At 40.0% G+C, this 15,595-nt stretch overlaps 1 protein-coding gene across 4 annotated transcripts in view; it reads left to right on the forward strand.

Annotated features, from left to right (window-relative positions):
• ST5 (suppression of tumorigenicity 5) overlaps positions 1-15,595 on the forward strand; it is a 168,520-nt gene that overhangs the window by 70,648 nt on the left and 82,277 nt on the right. For all 4 annotated transcript variants that reach the window (XM_027700637.1, XM_027700645.1, XM_027700664.1 and 1 more), the window contains one exon: positions 528-632. In XM_027700637.1, the coding sequence (XP_027556438.1) occupies positions 553-632 (80 nt within the window). In that variant the 5' untranslated portion in view covers positions 528-552. The remainder of the gene's footprint in view (positions 1-527; positions 633-15,595) is intronic.

The raw sequence follows: 15,595 nt of genomic DNA on the forward strand, positions 1-15,595 counted from the left end.
AAACAGATTTGAAAATTATATTCAACAAATCCAGTATTGAATAAATTTCACTATTAGAAAATATTTCCATAATAGAGCTGCATTTTAAAATTGAGGAAGCTTTCTTCATTCTTTGGAATAGCTTTTGTGTGGTCAAAATGCCAGTCATAAGTATGGTATTCGCAAGTATCATGCAGTGCAGTTACTGGGTTCTCCACATACACTGATGGATGGAAGAACCATACCAAATCTGTAATATTTTGTGAACTTGGTATCAAGCTCTGTTCATCAGACAGGTCAGAACCTGATGCACACACCTAATTCCCATAAGATATTTCCCTTTATAGCACTGGGCTCTAATAAATTTGGCTGTGGACGTGAAAGAGCAGCAGTAGAGAGATAGGGTTTAGTTTCTCAGGATCATAACCAGACTGATTGCTTTTTAAAGAATGAAAAGCAACCTGGAGTTCTGCCTTTACACAGCATAGTAGTTCTAGCAGCTAATTGTCATTTGGGCTTGTTGAAGCTTAATTTTTTTCTTCTTACAGATATCCACGTTTCTAGAAAGCAGAAATGACCATGACTGCCAACAAGAATGCCAGTGTCAACAGCAGAGCTGGAGGGAGTAAAGTGCCCCAGGACACTCTGGATAGGTAAGTGGTGAACTGCAAGATTCTGAGGAAGGTTTGTCCATGTTTGGAACAAAATCTCTGTTCAAAGGAAGGCCTCTATTCTGACACATCTCTTGGCTGAGAAAAGTTTTTTGTAGGGGCAGGAGGAACTGAGGTATGAGGGAAGGTCTGCTTCTGGTGTATTTCTGTTGGGCTGTTGCTGCTTTCCGTCTGGTTATAAGGAAAGTGATTGCAAGGAAGAACCTGTGTGGAAGGTGCTGTGTAGGCCTCAGGAGATTTGGGCTAAATTTCTCAGCCACGTGACTGCATGTCAACCTCCAGTTTGTTTTGTATTGGTTTCTGTCACGTTTTCTCTGCTGTATCTGCCGTCCCAGACTGTGGTCAGACTTGCAGATCAGGCAGTGAGTGGGAAAGAGCTGAATGTAAAGTACAGGACACATCTCTGTTATTTTGCTTGTCCTTTCTGTAGCATTAAAGTAATTTGCAAAGTAGATCATTCACAGTTAGGAGAAAACTGGAGCCAAGGACACCTTAAATCCCAAACCTGGCAATCTTGGGGAAATCAGTCTTTTTAGACTAGATCAGAAATCAAAGTGCTCTTGCAAATTTGTGCATGTTTACTTCTGGCTAAGAAACACTATCCTAATAAAGTTCAAGTCCATCAGAAGGATGTGACATGGCTGCATGCAGTGCTGCACATGCCTTTAAATAACAGACATGTTTCACTCATGAATTGGTAAAGTGAAAATGCAAGAAGGGTAGAGTGAGTTTTTGCTCCCTTGTTCTCTGGTTTGCATTGGTAGTGTTTTGAGGATAAGAAAGGACAAATTTTCTTTGGGCAACTCTGCTTTGGAATGTTGCTTTGGTATGCAAGTAAGCAAATCACATGCAGCCATCAGGCTCTCCTATCCATGTCAGAAGGAGTCTTGTTCTCAGCAACAGCCTTTACAAAATAATGCTGACTGATTCAGCCCATGGCCTTCATGCAGGACAAGCTCATCAGCTGCTCCCATTCTGGGACTGTCAGCTGTAAACCTGCATTTAAATCTGCAGTCCCACTGTGTAGCCTTGCTGTGCTTTGACCAGGAATGTTTAGACAACTATCAGGTTAAAGAGCCATTGAGTAAACCACTTCATCACAGGAGCAAAGCTCTAGGCTTTGGTTGTCATCTTAGCGAGGTGAGCAGAAAGCCACACAAACTGTGCAGGGCCTTTCCTAAAATCCATGATGTGTCTGTCGACATATCTTCCTGTCCTTGCTGTAGCATTTTGTCCAGCTCTCCAGGGGATTCTTGCATGATGTATTGTCCTGTTCTGTTTTAGGGGACTATTCTGTACTATGTTACACAGTAACATGCCAGTGACTTAATTTTTCTTGTGTTTTGTCTCAAAAGACTTTTACACTATTATAAACAGCACAGAGGAGGAATAACTTGCCCCTAACCTTAATAGAGTCTCCATACTGCAGTAATACCTTTATGTTACATATCGAACATGGAAACAAGGAAGATGCTCTTTGCCATAAAAAGTTCAGCAAGTAGCTCTGTAAGACAGTAAGTAGGCTGCAGTAAAATGAGTCTGTGCCCAGACACGAATGTTGTAGAGGAAAGAAGCAGGGGAGGTCCTATTTATTTGTTGGACACTTTGGGATAGGGGTGTGGGTTGTACCCATGTCAACAAAATGCTCCAATCACTTTGTCCAGGCCAGGTGGCATCTGTTTTAGCCATACCTGACTTGGGGTACCACACCTGATAAGCTGTATCACGGTTGTTCCTAGCTGATAGAAGTACCAAATGTACACAGAAGGATTATACTGGGAGAACTTCACTGTTTCAAATACACTAGTAAGTATTGGGATAGAGGTGAGGGGATCACAGAATTACTGTTTGATTTTGTTCACTGGAGAATGAAATGCCAGAGGCGAAAAGTCCCTGTATTGCAGCTGCCAGAATAGCTGGTATAGATGGAGAATTTCAGACAGAGAAATTGAGGAGAGTTGGCTTTGATCCTGGAGGGGAGCTGCAAGTCAGCTCTGAAGTGTTGTTGAATGCTGGCTTGGTTTGTCATACCTGTCTTTGTATTCTGAAGTTTTTCAAGCACAAACAATAGAAAAAAGAAAATATAAATTATATTCTGAGATTTTTCAGGATGGAAGTAATGAAAAATGTATTTTTAGCAGTTTATTTCTTTTTTGTTTTTATTTAAAGGAAAACTTCTTTTTAATGACAAATCTCTGTTTTTCATTTAGACACTGGGGTTTTTTCTCAGTTTTAGTCCTTTCCATGGCTGACTCTGCATTGCCTTTTGTATCTAATAACTTATTTCTGTCTTTCAGCTCTTTGCCACACCTTCTTCCCACTTATCTACACATATCATTGACTCACAATAATCCCAGGCAATTTTCCTGAGTTGGATGAAATGGATTCATCCTGATTACCAAAGGATAGACTGGTCTACAAAGTAGCAATGAGTTAACAATCAAGAGCCTTAAATTAGAACCCTGACCCTAATCCTGTCTGTGCTAGTGACCTCCTTTGTGGCATTGTCACATCCTTCCCATGTCTAAATCTGTCATCAGGTCGATCTGCCTTTTTTCTTGCTGGTGCTGTTCTCTTTTTGCTTTTTAAAAAGTGCAAATAGAGATAACCAGCATCCATTCTAGTGGTTTTTATTAGGCAATATTATGCTGTGTTGAAGCTCAGCAGAGATGGACTCGATATCCATGTACACATCCCAGTTTGTTAGTTTGTGTGTTTGCCATCTCTTAGTACAAAACAGTAAAAACATAAAATAAAGAGGGCCCAGAGTGGCTAGAGGAATTTCTAGAGAAATATTCATATGTAGATACTAAAACAGGATCTCTGATGATATCTGGCATTCTCAAGTTGCTTATCATCCTTCCATCAGTGCATACAGATTGGTGCTGGCAACTTGGGTCTAGACTTTAGCAAAATTTTGGACCCAAGTGTTTTGTTTAAAAATCTTTTGCATTCTGAGTAGCTTAGAAAGTACTGTGGGATACTGAGTTAATGGATAGTAACTGTCAAATAAACTGTCTTTCCTTATCATCATCATCATCTGTTTTGATTAGAATTTGTCAGGAAAAGATTTTGTAAGTACAAGTGTGAGCCTGAAGCTAAGGAAAATCTTTGAGTTACACTTGCACAAGTGGGGAAATGAATAGGTGGTCATGCACCATTTCTCCATCTGTTATTTTGCCTTACGTAATCTTCTTCACCTGTCTTCGAGAAACCCTGTAAGAGGATGTTATTTGAGTCAACCATGAGGATTCTTCATTTTAGTCAGACTCTAAATCAGTGGAATAAGTCCTGGCATAATAAAAGTTCAAGGCTTTCAGGATTTATTGCAAACATGTTCAAAGATTCGCTTAAACTGAACAGTCACTCTCTCTGCTTGGTATGGAATTTGGCTGGACATTTGGATATCTGCAAATGTATTTTATAGTTCGTGGTAGTAGAGTTTCATTTAGTGCTGATATTGGTGCAACATAGGTGTATTAATCTCCTGGTGGCTATGGCATATTTTTAGTGTTATTTTCTTGTCAGTCCTAGTTTTGGTGAGGTTTATTGTTTCAAGACTGTTCACTTGGACTCGATCTCAAAGGTCTTTTCTAACCTGAATTATTCTATGATTCTAAGGCACAAGATATCATTCAGTGATATAATATCACCAGCTGGTTCAACCTTTTGTGATTCATTATGGGTCAGAAGCACAGGTCAGTAAAGTCTGTAGAAGTCTTTCTAATTACTTTGGCTGTGAATCAGATCCCTGTACATCACAGATTTAAATTTTAATAATAAAAGTCTTCAAAAAGAAGGTGCCCACAAGTAAACAACAAGCATCAAGATTCTTGCAGTAACTAAGATTCTCTTGGTTCTCACCAGGATGTGGATTCACATGAGCCACCAGAGCCATTTTTCCACCAGATTTGTGTGAATGGCAGTTTAGGAAATGAGGGAGAGACAGAGCAGAGTGAGGACATTATTTGGGAGGGTAACTGTGAGTCTCTCCTGAGAAACTAGTTGTGGGATTCATGGGTTTCTGCTATAAGCATAGGAGGGGAAAACTCTTGGATTTGAAGAAAGTGAAGTGATTTAAATAAATAAATCTGCACTAATGCATTGTTTCTGAAGCTACTGGAGGTTCATTCACCACTTGTTGCAAACAGAGGTTTTTGTGTGGTTTAGATGAGACAAACTTGACTGCGCTCTAAATAGGAAAACTATAGAATGATGACAAGGGTGGTTGAAAGTATGGAACAGTTTCACTACAAGGCAAGACTAGATTGATTGTGACTCTTCATCCTAGAGAAGAAGGGGTTGGAGGGGAAAAGGAAGTAATAGAAGTCTCTGAAATGATATATGGAACAGTGAGGATAAATAGGGGGGAAAAAACTTCTTTCTGTTTAAGAACTGACACAAATCAAATAAAATTAGAAGACAACAGGTTGAAAATCAGTTGAAAAGAAGGCACTTCTCTGCAGCATGTTTTTAAATTATGAAACTTATTGTTATGGGATGTTGCAATTGGACAAATTGGTGGAAGAAAAATCTTTCAAAGCCTTTTAGTCACAGAAACAAAATCTGTGAGTCAACAGACTGTTAAGCTGGTTAAGTTGCACTGCATGCTCGCCTTGTTCTTATTCTCCTGTCCAGACACCTGCTAACCATCATGATCAGTGACTGAGCCTGGACCAGGAATGCTTTTTGGGTCCAAGCCAGTGGGGACATTCTGATGTTTTTTGGAACAAGAGTCAATTACAGGAAGCAAATTGGAGAAATTGCAAAAGGATTGTTACGCTTACAAAATGAGACTTTCTGGCTTTCGGTGAACTTCAAAGGCACAACTTTAATCCTTCCTCGTGAGTCACTGAGGTGAACGCCAAGGAACAGAAGGATAGGAAAGCACCTTATGTGTAGCTGAAAGTGACTTCTTGGCAGTTCTGGCAGGAAGCAGCTCTGTGAAATCTTCTTAACTGTTCAACAAGAGACAAGGGAGCCCAGAGCATGCTTGAAGCTAGTTCATGACCCTTTTGTATGACATGACTACTTGGTTTGATTGCACCATAGTTAAGCAGATCAGTGTAACTCTGAGGACATATTAAGAAAACAGAAGTCAAAGAAAGGCATAGCAGTGTTTGAAGCTCTCTCTCCTTGCAATGTGGCTTGTATTCCCTTAGCAAATTATTTAATATTTACCTGGGGTGTTTGTGTTTTATGCAGAAACTTGATTTTAATTAATGAATTAATTCATGAGGTATTTGTCCTAATCTAGGTTTGCTCCAGTGCAAACAAAGGTAGCTGTAGAAATGGCACTACGACCTCTGACTTAAAAATCACCTTTACACTATACTGTATTAAAACAGGCCTATAGTTATGTCTATGAGGTCATCCTCTACTTAAGAAAATACAGGTTTCAAACTTGTAGTCTGTATAGTATAACAGAGACAAGGAGAAATAAAATTCTAAACAAAATAATTATATATTAATATATCATTACATCTGTAGCTTAGTTTGAGATGCTAGATGCAACAAGAACCAGAGCTGAAAAGTGTTTAGAGTAAGTGTGGCTACAGAACTTCTGTAAATCATTCCTAATGTCTTTATCTCTGGCTAATATACCATCTCTTAAGTCTGGATCTCAAAGCATTTTATACATTTCTTACCTGCTGCAGTATACTACTGGAGTACAGGAAGAGTTTGTTTTTAGAGGAGCCCATTGATTTACAGTTTTTTGTCTGAGAGTATTGAATGAGGCATAAATAATTTCAGATTTTGTTGATACAGGCTTCTCCCAGTGTAAGTGACAGAATTTCTCTTTTGTGTCTAATATTCTCTGTGGTGCAGGCTGTGCCTTGTGTATGAGTCCCACCTTGGAGACTAGGGGAGAGCTTCTGAAAGCTTAAACTTAAACACATTTGTATACCATTTACAGTGAACAAAGATTAGGTTCTCTGAAAATAAGTGTTGTACTAGCATGGTGACTTTAGTAGTGTATATAGAGGGGGACTGCCGTGATGAGCTAGAACACCCTTCTAGTTTAATATCTCTGGGCTCACCTTGGGAAGATAGACAAAGCAGAAACTGATCTTGATTCCAGCTGTGGAAAAGGACAATGTCTGAGGAAAACTACTCTGAGAGGCCGTGTGTCTGAGGAAAACTATGTCACCAGAATCATATGAGTTTCAGTGTGGATTGGATTTTGTGATGTGGGCTGTTGTCTTTCCACCCAATCTGCACAGGAAAGGTGGTGTCCTCACTGGAGGATGTTGGTGGAGCATGTTCTCCAGCTGAGCAATCATGATTTCAATGGCACAATAAACTGAGGGTGCTGATGTCAGCGGGTGGTATAGCAAGACACCAGGAATTTGTGCTAACTAAGGTTCACATCTGCAAATTGCTGTGAGCACAAAGTTGCAGGTTGCAAAGTGTCTATCCTAATGACTGTCATAAAACTTCTTTCTAAATACTTTTAGTTGAATCTTTGAACCAAATATACTCTTTACTTGGTTAAAACTGGAATCTGATATCATGAGTTGCATCTCTCTCCTTGCTTGGGAAGAACTGAGCTGGGTACCCACAAACCTCTAAATATAGGCTCTGGTTTTTATCTCCCAGCACTGTGTGAGGACATTCCTGCTGTCACCAACAATTTGTCAGCCTCATTAGCCTGGCATGTGCTGAGATATGTTTGCACTGGCTTTGTGGCTGAGAACTTCTTCCTTCTTCAGAATGTAGGTTAACAGGACAGAATTGTAGTTGGTGGAGCTAGTTTGCCTCCAGTGAAGGCAATAGAGATGCACCACATAAATCAGATCTGGACTAATATAACTCTAGAGATACCTTAGGAGTGTTTCAGATGAATTGTTTACAATTCTTTAAATATCAAATAAAATAGTGACTGACATTGTTTAACAAAGTAAGCCTATGGAGTAGTGTTGTGTCCAGCTTTATTACAAGTGGGGGAATTATTTGCTGTTGTTATTCATAGGTAAAATTAAAATTGGAAGTTCATAGGGAAGGCTTCTCAGGTTGATGCATTCACTTGCTGCTAGGTAAACCAGAGGCCAGATCTGCATCTGCATCTGAAGGCAGAAACAATCTTAGAAAGATCTTAGAAACTAAGAGAACTTTTAGAGAAATCTTAGTTAAAGGAAGGCTTTGTGCTTATGTTTCAGCCTTAAAACCCTGAGATGTGTGATCACTTCCAAAATCAGTCCTAGTTAGGCCAAACCCATTCAGTTTTATAGCAGTTTTATTTATTTATTTTAAGATGAAATTAATTCTTGATTCACATTAATAAATCCAATTGAAATACTTTGCTTCCTTTGAAAGGATTATGTGGTTGTGGCCTGGGCAGAGGACTAGAAATACTTTGCCTCAGGAATTGACACCTCCAGAATTCTTCAACAAAAGAATGTGCAGATATGCCCGGTGTTGGGGTTAAGAAGTGCTCTGCTGTCAGTGCTGGAGTGTGGGTGGCAGTTGTTTGCTCTGCTGGTTTGTCCTGAGAGTGCTCTGTTCTCTTCCCTTTCCACAGTAAGTTTTTCATTTCAAAGATGATCTCATGTCTTGAGGAAAACCCGTCTCTATAGGGAGAAGTATTGTCTTCACAGAGGCAATGCCTGTGCAGTACTTTTCTCTCATTTAGAGACATCCATTCATGGACGCAATTGTAGTGTCTTCTGCTTGTGTTACCAGATATGTAACAATATGACTTTAATTTTTATAAATTCAGTACTTTTCTATTGTAACTCCTAATATAAGAAAAAACCCAAACGAAACCAATGCTCCTCATCTCTGTGTTAAACTGTAGGCACTGTCCATATTTATTGTCAGGTAATTCATCCACATGTGGTCCAGTCTGCCTGCACTGACAGTGAATTATCTTGTGACTCATGCAGAAGAGCTGTGTTCACACCCAGGGTGGATGACTCGAGGGGCAGATAAGGTAGACTGACACTGAACAACTCCCTCCCCTTTACAGTGACAGTGTGGAGGGAGATAACGCTGCATCCACCACAGTGGAGCCCCGATCCTGCTGTAAGAAAAATATTAATAGTAAGATAAACAAAATGTACTTAATTGTATTTATGTATTTCACGTGAATATAAATTTAAAAACTATGATATGTATTACATGCCCTGAGTTTTCTGAATGGAAAGCATCATGAAGAATGCAATAACTTGGAAATCAAAGGATGCATCTTCAGCTCTCTGTGTTGCTCTAAAACAATGATGTTTTGATCTTATTTGAAACTCTAACGTGTACAATTTTCCCACTAATTTTCTATGTGTGATTGCCATTGTCTTATAGCAATTATGATAAATTATTCTCTCATCTCTTACTCTTTATTTGCTTAGTATGTGGACATTATTGCTGTGATTGATAGAAAAGCTGCATCTTTCCCCTGTGGATGTCTGCATTTCAATTACAGGTGAAAGGCTGCATTTAATTAGAGGTGAAAAGTGCTCTTTGCCTGGGCTCTACAGTTAGTTGCATGGTTTAAAAGAGTCTCCTTAAAACATTGGTAATAGATCGCTGTGAAGAGCTGTGCTATTCTTCTTAAGCCATACTTAATAGAAAGTTCAGTGGGTTGTTATAATGGTGTGCTACGGGAAAAAACGCTGGTGTGTTTGCTGCTGCCTCAACTGTGTGCTGAAATGCTTATCAAAACATCACAAGGGTGATGTGTCTCAGTGAAAATCTTTCTCTGGAGGAGACATGCAGATTTAGATGCAGAAAACAGGAACAGAAAACTGGTTGCTGGTTGTTTACAACTTTTGGGAGATTTGTATGGGGTTTGATAAGTTAGTGGTTGCTGTTTTGTGTGTGCAAGTGGTGGTCTTTTTTTTCGAATGGATTCTGACGAGGGAGGAGTGAGACCAGCTTGGAATGGAGAGTGAGTTATGTATGCATAAAGCAGGAAGCCAAGTCTTCATTTCACATATTTTAAAATAAAAGCTTCAATTGCCCCATCAGGTGGGCTAAAACATCTCCCAGTTTTCCCAGTCAGAGGAGCCCTGGACTTTGTTAGAGCACCAAGAGGCCAGTGGTGTGAGTTCAGCTCATGTGCTCTTGGTGTGTCCCATCCTCTCCATGCTGCTGGGCTGGGATCTCTTGGCTCTGCTGCAGCAGAACTCCTGGCAGCTGAGTGTGGCTCAAGGCAATGAGGCACTCCACACTGAACTGCTGAGGTGGATTTTCCTGCCAAAAGTATTTGTCTACTGCTCAGAAATACTAGAGAGAACACTTCAAGCTCTTCATGAACTTGTGAAACAAAACCTGCAGAAAATGTTTGTTAGTTTAGAAAAGAATCAAGTTTTAATATTTTGACAGTGAGCTTGAGAATAGGAAGAATAGTGATTTAATAAAATTCTAAGACTAACAATATGCTAAGTTATTGGAGCCATGATGAGACATAGCTTTTGTTGTTGTTTAAATCATTGAGGTTTAGAAAACTGTTCAAAGAAACCTCAGCCAAACAACTGTGAAAACTGAATAACTGATGTGAAATCTATTAGCAGGTATTGTACTCCTTTACAAGCAGAAACAGCTTGAACCACGCGGCTGAAAAATTTTTAGCAGGTCAGTTCCCAGCAGTGCAAAGTTCCATTTGGTTCAGGAGGGAATAAAGAGCTGTTATTTACCCTGTAAGGCTGGAGGTGCATCAGTTGGGAGGGCACCTACTGTCGTCAGGAACAGAAACATCTGCAGTGGGAACAAGTCAGAATGCTGGTCCAAATGACCCTGAAACTGGGAAGAGTTTGAATGCAGCGTTTGACTCTATTGCTGTCCTTTATCTCGGCACCGGTGGCCAGCTGATTTCCGACGGTCTGAGGCAGAATGTTCCCCTCCCTCGCACTGCTCAGCAGCGACCTCCGGGTGGCGGATCAGAGGGCATACTGAAAATCACTGGAAATCACTTAGGCAGGGTTGCAGAAATATTATTGTAAGTACAGTGGTCTAGAGACATAAGAGAGGAACGGTTTGTAAGGTGAGGTACTAGCCTCTAATTAGATTGAGAGAATTGAACAAATAGATCTGCTTTCGGATACATCCTTTTGGCTTTCCCAAAGAGTTGGTGGGGGGCAGGGAATTTTACTATTCCATTTCTATGGCTGCTGGTTTGTTTCACTCTAATTTTAGAAGTCCACTCAGAAAGAAACATAACTTTATATGCACTTGTCAGTCAAACAAATCACTTTTTCTTAGAGGGAAGTTTTATCAATATGTCCCGCCCATTTGTACAAGTTTTTAAGAAAAAAACCCCCACAAAATCCTAAAATTTTGATTGAATTTTGCTTCACACAGCTTCAGATCAAGTTGGATTTATTATTACTTGGCATCTGCAGGAATTTATTCTGGTGAATTACTTCCCATTGTATTATAATTCTCATGACACTTTGAATGCTTTATGCTTTTATATGCAGCAAATCATACCTTATCATTAAAATTACCTTTTCCCTTCTATTAAGGTTTATATTTGCCAAAAACACTGGAAACTGCAATTCTTGCAGTACAAAGACTACTTAGACTAACACTGCAATCTTTATTTGTTTAATCACCATATTTACATTAGTGTACTCAGTGGTACCAAGACCTGAACTAGACTTATATATTTTTGCAGAAAACAATTACAACAGCGTGGTTTTGGAAATATTTCTGATATCTTTCTAGTGCTTTTACTGCGGTAAAATGTAGTGAATAAAAGCAATGAGAAAGATACATGATAAAACACTTAAAGGAGACTTCACCAGTGCACTGTCAGAGAATCAGGGCATGAGTCTTGTGTGAATTTGTTTTTTGGGTGGCGATAAAATGTGAGACAGATGTCCTCAGGGAACATAGCATAGTAGTCAAGTGCATAATATTTTTACATTATAAAGCAAATAATTCAATTTTTCCGGAGGAAGTTGTTCTTTGTAATGAAACTCTGTTGCCTTCTGGACCAGGAAGATGCTGGTAATCTCACTGAAAAGACCGACAAAGATGCAAGTCATGAGCACTGCTAATGATATTCCCTGTTCTGTGAATGTCTGGCCATTAGGAGCTGTCTAGGACACTCATCTCTTTACACTTGAGCTGTTGAGAAGCCATCAGTGTGGGAGAACAATTTCCGTTCTGTGCCCTAATCAGTCCAAATTTGAATCAGTGGTTTGGAAATGAAAGAGTCTGTGTTGTCTTACCAGTTTGCTGCACTGTTCAGTTATCCTAAAAAGATATTTTCCACTTGGGCAGAACAGAAGATTAAAAGAAGAAATAGAAAAATTTGTAAGGAGTGAATTTGAAAGGAAAATCTGAATGTAATGAGACAGATATTGTATGTTTCTTTCCTAATTGGAAAAGAAACATGTATGCTTGGAAAAACAAAGCAAGAAGCACACCAAATTAGCATCCTCACAGATTTCATTCTTCAAATAGCATAGTCACTGTTTTTACCGGGTGCTAGTGTATCATGAAACTGGGAATTAGCTCAGTGCTTGATTCAGTCTCCACATCGGGTGTCATCCTTACATTTGCCCTTGAGGAACAAACATTAACAGCAAATGGCCTTTAAAAGCAAAAGAAACTGTAAGATTTTTTTTCTGAAAGCAGGAAGATAAGACCTAATCACAGGTGCCATTCATATTTTACAATATATACATGCAAAAGTGCCCATAGTTCCTGGGCGACTTTTTCAGAACTTTTGTCACGATTCACATCATGCACTCCAAGGTTATTTCCATTTTGGCCAGCTCCTGCATATAGAACTGGCACTGTGCCACAGGGGAATGTGGCTCCCTGGAGCTGTTGAACAACAGGCAGCAATGTGCAGGAATCTGGTAGGATTCAGTGCTGAAAGCACAACTAAATATAACAATTGTAAAAGATATGATGTTCCTAACAGTCAAATAGCACTTAAAAAACCCATAAATTGATTTATTGAGTCAACCCATAAAATGATATTGTAGTCAATGGGAATGTCAGTTCCTGTGAGAGCCTGATGGTTTTTTTTTTGGGAGCCTAAATATCTTGCAAGTTTCTCATTATCCAGATATGGGAATTTTGTCCAGAGTGCCCATATGTTGCTCCTGAAGCTCTTTGTGAAACCAATATTTTTATAAAGAAAATATTTTATGCTTATCATATTAACGATGAGCTTTAATGCAAATGTGTGTTAATATTTTATTATGACGGAGCTGTAGAAAAATGCTGGAGTAAATGACAAGTATTAATTTGTTCTTTCTATGGGTCTCATTGCAAAGCAAGGTTACTTCTTCAGCGTGGGTCATCTACAATATGTGGCTGTACAGCAAGTACACCTTTGTGACAAACAATTTACAGCAGCTAATAGGTGGAAATGGTATTTTTCATTTTGCATTCATAGGCTAAAAGCTCACCTTGCATCACCATTTCTCAGATGTAAGCTTTTTCCGGGTAACAACGTAACTATCTGAACTATGAAAACACAATTCATGGAGGCGGCAGTAACAGAGAAATGCTTTATGCTCCGTATTCTGCTAGCAAAACCTCACAAGGTGCTTTTCCAGCTGATGCTGGCAGGCAGGTGCGGGGGGCTCCTGTGGGCTGGGCTGGGGCAGTACTGGTGACATTCAGGTAAGGGAAGCGTTGGTTAATCCTCCTGTTATCACAGCGTAGGTGTCTCCAGCTGGCTCCCCTTTTGCATGAGCAGCGGGACGCTCAGCCCGGGGAGCAGCGGCACGGCTGCCCGGCAGCTGAGGCCAAAAGAGGACTTGTCAGTAAAGACAACTGAACAAACGCCCAGGAATCAGACTGCTCTCACATGAAACCTCTGCCCCCTTGGTTTGCTGCTGGTTTGGGAATTATGTCAACATAGGCAAACAGGGGAGATGGCAGATAGCCTGTGTCCATTTGAAACTGTTGGCAGAGGCCTAAAAGCATTTTGATGTGGATTTTTAACCTCTCCCTTTCCTGTCAAACAGTACCGTTGCCCATGTGGACTTCAGGATGCATGCTCAGCCTGGCAGGCTTCCTCACTGTGTCTGTGTGCATGTGGTTTGGTACCTGATACAGCTTTTATGATTTCTTTAGCAACAGGCAGCTGGATCGCCTCAGTTTAGAGTTCAGGAATTTATTGTAAACTGTTGCTCCCTGCAACTTTAAAACAAAAACCTAAGAAAAGCTATTTTTTCCAAGCTGTGGGCAACCAGGAGCAAACTTCTTGCCAGATTTCTCACGCACCGGTGCCTTCAAAGCCAGCATGTGAGATTGCAGAGAAAGGCTTTGCTACTGTTAGCTTTGTTAAACATTAATGTCAGCTTCCTCCCTTTAAGCATACAAAGGGATAGAGGTTTGACAAACACACTCAGGCTGTGTCATTTGCTGCTTGACAAGGGAAGCAGGCAGAGGCTACAGCGAGGCATGCGGGGCTGAGGGAAGAATGCCTATGTCTCCATTCTGTACCTTTCCAGGAGGGAAGAGCTTCTGGGTAAGTCGGGGTAGGTTGAAGTGGTGGATAGCTGTGTGCTTGTCAGAGGCTTGTCATTTCCCATAACCAGTTTTGCAGGAGGTGGACTTTCTGCTCATAGGCAGGAACTCAACACCAGCCTTCTGCTTACTGAAGGTACTTTAATTGCCAGAGTATGCAGCTCTGGTATAGGACTAGCAACTTTGTGGACTAAAACTCATTTTTTACAGCCCTTCTCTTCCCCTCCTCCCTCTATCCCTCTTGCTCTCAGACTGAACCTAGTCTCTCTGCGTGGCTAAATGCCTGTTTCTTGTCTAGTTTGATGAGATTCCATTTTTTCCTCTTTAATTCTTAAAGGTGATTTTTAAGTTATGCAGCAGTAATCATACCCATGCACTTGCCCTCAACATGCCATTGCCCTCAGATATGCCCCTGGATGACAGTGTTTATGAGGAATGACACACTTTGTTCTGGCATACTTGGGATGCATACTTTGGATATACTAAGCTAGATTTGGTTTTATTGTGTAGAAAGTGTTAGTCCATTAGAGAGAGACCACAGTTGTTTACACCTAGGCTGAATATGACTATACTTTTCTAACTGCTGGTTAATTGCTGGGATGGAAACACGGTGTCATGTGCAGTGCTGCTGGCACATTTTTGTGCATTGTGTTGGTTTTGATGCCTGGTTTCAGGGTTTTTTGGTAATTTTTTTTTTAGTTTTTTTTTAATAATATGCTTTCTGGGTTATGAGACAGCTTGCATTTTTTTTCCACTGAAAAAATACCAGAAGTCAAAGGTTTGTGCTTTTTAGGAAAAAATCAGTATTGTGGGTCAAACTCTGTGAGGTTCTGAGGGATGTAACTTAGGGTTAGAATCTGGGCTTCAATTTGTTGATTCAAATACTCATTATTTGAGAGCGCACGGATTACTATAAGGAGTTTGTTGATAGTATCGTGGTCTTTGGAGAGCAAATATTGTCACAGCTGATGAGCTTATAAATGTCACTAGTTGGTTTTTCTTGCTGCCGTATACACAGGTGTTGGTATTGCCTCTCTTGCACCACAGCATTTTCATTTTCTTCCTGCTTTGCCTGATGCTATCTATGTAGCTTCCTGTAGTGACATGAAGCTTATTTTTGGCTCTGTCCTGGAAGGAAAGGATGGGTGACAGGAGAAATATCTACTTGCTTTTAGTTGCTCTAAGTTAAAGTTTAGTTGCCCTAAATTAAGTAAAACCTGCAGTTTCTTATTACTGTGCAGCATTCCTGTTGCATGTCAGTGGTAGCAAAACATTTTCACTGTTAGGGTTATGATACATACAAATTCTCTTATAAGAAGTAAAAAGCAAAGTGAAAAGTAAAAATGTATTGGCCAGCTCCTTATAAAACCTAATAGGCCAACAGAAGAGGGTAAAACTAAATCCACAGTTTCATAGGAAGCCAAGGTCTTGTGAGAATGAAATGTTTATAAAGGATATATAAATCCCCCAGGTAATATCCTGATTCCAAATTTAGGCTTGAGATCCCACAG

This window comes from Neopelma chrysocephalum, unplaced genomic scaffold (assembly GCF_003984885.1).
Source record: "Neopelma chrysocephalum unplaced genomic scaffold, ASM398488v2 Primary Assembly neopelma1_24, whole genome shotgun sequence".
Classification (NCBI taxonomy): Eukaryota; Metazoa; Chordata; class Aves; order Passeriformes; family Pipridae; genus Neopelma; species Neopelma chrysocephalum.